The sequence below is a fragment of the Pezoporus flaviventris genome, unplaced genomic scaffold (genome assembly GCF_033815535.1).
Source record: "Pezoporus flaviventris isolate CSIRO_AGI_PZ_B2104156 unplaced genomic scaffold, CSIRO_AGI_Pfla_v1 ptg000013l, whole genome shotgun sequence".
Classification (NCBI taxonomy): domain Eukaryota; kingdom Metazoa; phylum Chordata; class Aves; order Psittaciformes; family Psittacidae; genus Pezoporus; species Pezoporus flaviventris.
The window spans coordinates 20,268,766-20,274,765 of NW_026892561.1; the positions used below are offsets into that span (position 1 = coordinate 20,268,766).

Below are 6,000 nucleotides of genomic sequence, written 5' to 3' on the forward strand. Positions count from 1 at the left end.
GTGTCGTTACTGATAACTGGCAGTAGAATCAGAGATGAAAAGTTTATCAGTTTTCACAAGGTATATTCCATTTCCAAGTAGTACTATCAATAAAACTGCCCTGGAATTTCTCATATGTCATCAGTAGCATTTCTACCTCAGCTATAGCCCTTTCAGTAAGTTATACAACACTTAGGCCTAACTTATCTAGGACTGAAGACAAAATGAAAATTATCTTGACCAAAACTGAGCAGCATAGGCTATCAATCTGATGACAATCTATTCCCGTCTATTATCCTCACATAATCAGAAAAGGAGAGGAAGCCCAGGATATTGTTCAGCACAGTTTTAGAATGAAGCTCCAGAAAGCTTTATATTCATTTTCAGGTTAACCTGAAGCTGCATAAAGAAAAAAACTGCCATACATGATTGCTGGAGGAAGCACTTCAGCAATACCTGTAGTAGAAGGATCTAAAGCAAGGTGCAAAGATGGCGTATGTGTTTGACCTGCTGAATCATCTTGAGCTGCCTGGCTGCTTGCATCACTGGAACCTTCTTGGAGAGCAGTGAAATCGTTCTGGTCTTTTTCAGAATCCCTCAGTAACTCTTCCATTGCTTTCTCCAGCTGATCATCTCCATTTGAAAATACCTGTAAGCAGATGACACGTTTTAAAGACACTTGTAGCTTTACTTTCACTATTATTTTTCAAACATATAATCTTACCCATTGCAAACGTTAAAAACCTTTGCTGAACAGGACAACAGAATAAGAATCAACAAAATTAAATCAAATATAATCCAATGTCCAACATATAATGCACGTTTTTAATGCTAATGCAGAAACCATGCATCGAAAAGCTACAGACCTCTCAAAATAAGAGGTTTGCACATTTATACCCTCCATTCATAATGGAGATCAGACTTTGCTATTGATTAGTCTTAAACAAAATTTTACTTTCTCAGCCACATCCATTTCAGTTGTTTCACCAATTGTCCCACAGACTGGAAGGATGCAAGTCCACAGAAATGGTAAGAAAATGGTGAGACGTTCCCTGGTGGGGGTGGAGGGACATACAGCCTTTCACAAGTACTCACTTTTCAGACCAAAGAAAGCCATGGCCAATAATAAACTTGCATCTTGGATTCTACCTCCAGCTCACCTGCCTCTTTACAGACAATTACTAAAGAAGCAGCTAGTGTTTAATACAGGCAGAAGTCACTGGCTGTAAATAACTGCCAGTTATGCAAAGACAAAATGAGTACTCATTGTGGTTTCAAGGGGAACAGATTCCTATTGTTTCAAGCAGACCAAAACCAGTAAATCAGCCACTGCAACTCAAGTGGGGAAATTTGTAATTAACCAATCAGCTGTCACCCAAATGCTAAAATATTCTGCTACTAAGAGGCAGAAGAAAGCTTTTAGAAAAATGTCTTAGTTATGCCTGAAGTAACACTAAGCAGGAAAACTAAATTAAAAAGTAAAAACCAAAACCCTCTGTGGTCTATTCCTATGTGGCCTAATTATGTTCTTTTAAGATAAAAACATTTAGAGAAATCTGATCCCTACATAAAGAATACTTCCCAAACTTTAATCTGAAGCTCACTCTTTAAAAAGAACTTTTTAGTCCTTTACAAATGTATAAAACCACAGAATATAATAAAGCTGACCCCTGAAGAAGTTATTAAAAGTGAACTGCCACTTTTGGACAGATTTGTTTCATCCAAGCAGTTAATTTCACAAGTAATAACCAAGGACAAATAACTGCAGTCTAAGAGCCTCCTCAAACACACACAAGTATCTTTAAATACTCAAAAGAAGTTGAATTGTTTTATCAATACATATCTTACTATGCATTTAAAATAAAGTAATAGTAAACCTTCAGCTGAGGTTTTTCATCTTTTCCAGAGGTATCCTCAGATTGCTGATGAACCAGGACAAATTCTTCATTAATTAATGTGGATACAGTTTCAGGAATCCTGCTGGCTTTGCTAAATGATGTTTTGACTTCCATCTCAGCCCAGTATTCTCCTGCCACAAGAACTAACAAAGAAGGAAAAATATTAAATAAGCAGGCTTGAAGCTGTAAACAATATTTTAATAGGTATAATGTGAAGTTATTGTGGAAACTTTATGAATGTATTATACTATATTCCTCAAACTCTGAAATCATTGGTTTAAGAAACCTTTTTTCAGATAGTCTGTATGATTTTTAGGGTATATATTTAAAAATACTATGACTTAGCAGCAGCTGTTACCTACGTGTATAGATAACACATGAGGAAGTTCATCTCAGAGCTTTCACTTCCCCACTTCACATATAGCACAGGGGGGAAACAAACTGCTACTGTCTGTCACCTTTCCGATGCTGGGAAGTGCCCAACGGGTAGTTCAACCAAATGTCTGTTTTCACTGGTGAACAAACACAGGTTTAGCTTCACATTGTCCTTCACAGCAATACAATGCTGCAGAACTGTGCCATGCTTGCTTCTCAACTACAGTTTCACCAAGTGATCATTAAAAGAATGCAAATTTAGGTCTAGCTACAGAGAACCACAAAAACAGAATTTAAAACAGACATGCATATTCTTCACCATTCTGAATGGTATTATTTCACATGCTAGTCACAAAAGGCAGTTTAGCAACTCTGGACCAAAAAGAAAAAACTGTGAGAACTATAAAATATTCTTGTATTGAAAGCAGTCTATCCCTTTTGAAACTACAGTCAGCACGATTTTGGTCTTTCAAAAACTAGGCTTGTAATAACTATTGATACAGGCAACGCTACAAGAAGATTTTCCCTCTCCCGAACTTAGACACAGTTTTATCCCTCAACCAGTGAGGGTATTATTCACAGAAATCCCAGAATAACTCAAATTTTTGGGATAACTGACTTGTATAGCATTAAAAACTTCTTAGAAGATTCACATTATAAAATAGCACTGAACAACAGCTATAGCATTCACAGAGTGATTACAAATTCAGATTAGCCATTTAGCACTCTTTGCCTTTCATATCTCCAGACTACGCAGGTTGTAAACAGTTTATTAACTCCATGTATTTTTTAACAGTTGTCATGTAAAAATGTTTCTGAAGAGCTTGTGTACTACTTGCAATAAACAGCAAATCTAGCTCAGAATGAGAGTTTCAAAGTAAGTCCTCAACATAAAAGTGAATGGCCACTATTACAGAACTCTTTGAAGGCAGTCAGAAGACATAAAATTATGATTCCCAAATACTGCATACCCTGAGTATCATTAGCTCTGCAGTTACACCACCATTGGAGAACACAGCAGAGGATGATGGGCAGTCACATTACGAGCAAGTATCTAGTCTACCCAAAACGTCTCTCCCAGCCTATACCCACTATTGCTGGACTTATAGAATATGACAAAAACGAAGCCCCACCACTACTTCTAACATGTTTGCAGAAAGGAGGGATCCCAAGTTACCCTATTTTGACAATCCTTAGTGGTTTATTCTATCCAAGTTTATTTTTTATTCTTATTTATGGGAGAATAACACAGTAACTCCAATATAAAATGGTTCTATTATATTAATAGTCAAAAGACAAATGCAAACTGCTAATATTAGATTATGAGTTCTTTCTGCAGCGAAGTACAAACTCACAGGCACACCGTTAACTAGGAAAAGTTTTTTGTAGCAATGTTTCAATAATAAAACGAGGGAAAATGTAGCATGTCTAAAGCCAGAGAAATTTATGATAATGCAGCTAGAAAAGCATACTGATGCACAAAGTATTTTTTCTTCCCTATGTGGCAAAAGGTAACTTAAGAAAATTCATTCTTCCTAAATTTTAATCTGAAAGACAAAGGAAACATTATAAACATTAGATGACTGCAAGGAGCTTCTTATTCAGATCACGTATTTAAAAGCACACCATACACATTCTTGCAATTACATTTGAGTTGCAAGGCCTTTAATTTCTGTAAGAGTGTACTCCAAGCTTGCCTTTACAATCAGCATAAACTACCACATCCAGTGCAGACACATACTTTTTTCCCCACACACAACTATGTTAGCTGAATTACCACTCCAGAACCCCTAATTTCAGCCTTTCATTATAGCCTACTCCAACCTGCCATTGGTGCTATTCATGTGAATGCCCTCTACCCCATTTCAGTCCAAAAGCCACATTAGTTTCAGTTTAGTAGCAGAACATGAACACAAACAGGTCAGTCATTCAGGAAATAAATGCCTCAACCAGGAGAATGCAGTTCTACACCATTTAGTTCACATACAGTTACAAGAACAAGTCTACAAACTGCTCAGGTCAGCTGCTAAGACAACCCCTGGATGTCCATGCGATAGAATTTGCCATCTGACAAATTAATAGCAATATATTCATGGAAAATGTGTGGACTAAAAATGAAAATCCCAGAGTGAACAAACTATCCATTTCCTCCCCCATCTAGTGACAAGCTATTTAGAAAGCAAAAGCTTTATACACAGTATTTTATGATCAGACTTTTACCAAAAATAGATTTTAATGCCAGAGACAAACTAAGTACAAAAAATCATGATCAAGTAATTTTCAAATTAAACTACTTGAGTAAAATTCATGTCAGAGTTTAGGAATGTAACTGCGAGTCTCATTAATCTCATCAAGATTTATACTATCGTTAGTAGTAAGCTACTTGGGAAAAGTTTCTATTTTAATGTTATAAAGGCACAAAATATAATCTTCAGCTAAGCACTTCTGAGGAAAAGCAGTAAAGGAATTAAAAACCTCTCTGAAAGAATCATGCATTAAGGTTATTTGGGGAAGAAAAGGAGTAGAACATCTGAAGGGGTTTTTTTTACTCTTTAGGAACAAGAACAGACACATGCATTCTGGACTTTCCAGCCACCTCCAGTCAGTAGATGGTTATGTCATTTCCCTTCTGTCAATACCATTAGTCCTACTGAGGACTTACTCCTTTTTTACTCATTATTGAGTTATACACTTGAACTCCTTTTCCTACAATCAGTAGAGAACAAAGGACAGCATCACCTATCAGACATACAAAATCTAAAAGCAGACCCTTACTACTGTACTAATAAATAAGTCTCATGATTTGTTGGGTTTTTTATTGTCATTCCTGATAAAAAGCTGAAAAAGTTATGAAAGTAATAATTTATTCTTGACTGTATTAGTCAAGAACATATAGGCAGTTGTAGTCTGCAATCACGTCTGCAATCAGTTAAGCACTGAAGTTAGCAGCAGACAATCCAGAAGCTGAATGCTATCTCAGAATACTGACCAAGTTTAGCATTTGCTTTGTCAGTTTAAAATTACTGTGAGATCAGTATCCAGCAGCAAGGGGCTGACAGGACCAGAAAAGTCAACAAACATAATATACCTCAGCTACTTTTTGCATGAGGCCCAGCAGCTTTAGTGTAATTGCTACTGCATCTTATTTCCTAATGAACAAGTGCGGCCAAGGTGTGAACACACCTTCTGTTCTGCCAATATTGCTACAATAATTGAAGCCTAAGACCAGATGGTAACTTCCCAAACCACCAGAGAGCCAAGTCATAGCTGTTCTTCCAAAAGTATCTTCAGAAAGATGACAACAAAATGTGCTTTGAAAGTTCTCTGCACAGTAAGAAATACTGGGAAGTATGTGCTACTACTGCAAGGAAGTAATTTCTGCAGAAGTAACTTGAACAGTCATGCTTTTTACTATAGAGAAGATAATTCTTCCTCCATGATTTAACGAACAATACCACACACATTTGGGGGGGGGGGGATCAGAAACCCAGCAACTAATACATAGGAGGAAATTTTTCTAAACTCAGCTAAATAAAACCTGGTGTGATAAGAGGATTAAAATTTTAAGAGTAACAATTTTAGAAAAGGTTTTATGACAGTGTTTTCAGACCAAAGGATTTTAGAAATACAAAGTAATCAATCAAACCTAGTTTTAAAAGGAGGTGGTGGTGGATCTTAGTCCAGGAAAGTATCTCAAGCTGTGGGGATACTACAATGACTGACGAAAAGTTGTTGCTTTTCCCTGTGA

General features: G+C 36.6%; 1 protein-coding gene across 3 annotated transcripts in view; it reads right to left on the bottom strand.

The window, feature by feature from the left end:
• RABGAP1L (RAB GTPase activating protein 1 like) overlaps positions 1 to 2,079 on the bottom strand; it is a 221,620-nt gene extending 219,541 nt beyond the window's left edge. For 2 of the 3 annotated variants that reach the window (XM_061452053.1, XM_061452052.1), the window contains exons 1-2: positions 1,857 to 2,040; positions 436 to 628 (exon numbers count right to left, since the gene is read on the bottom strand). In XM_061452053.1, coding sequence (XP_061308037.1) covers positions 436 to 628; positions 1,857 to 1,991 — 328 coding nt within the window. In that variant the 5' untranslated portion in view covers positions 1,992 to 2,040. Of the gene's footprint in view, positions 1 to 435; positions 629 to 1,856 lie in introns of all 3 variants that reach the window. The other variant, XM_061452054.1, reaches the window with a different exon arrangement.
• Positions 2,080 to 6,000: the final 3,921 nt, after the last annotated feature.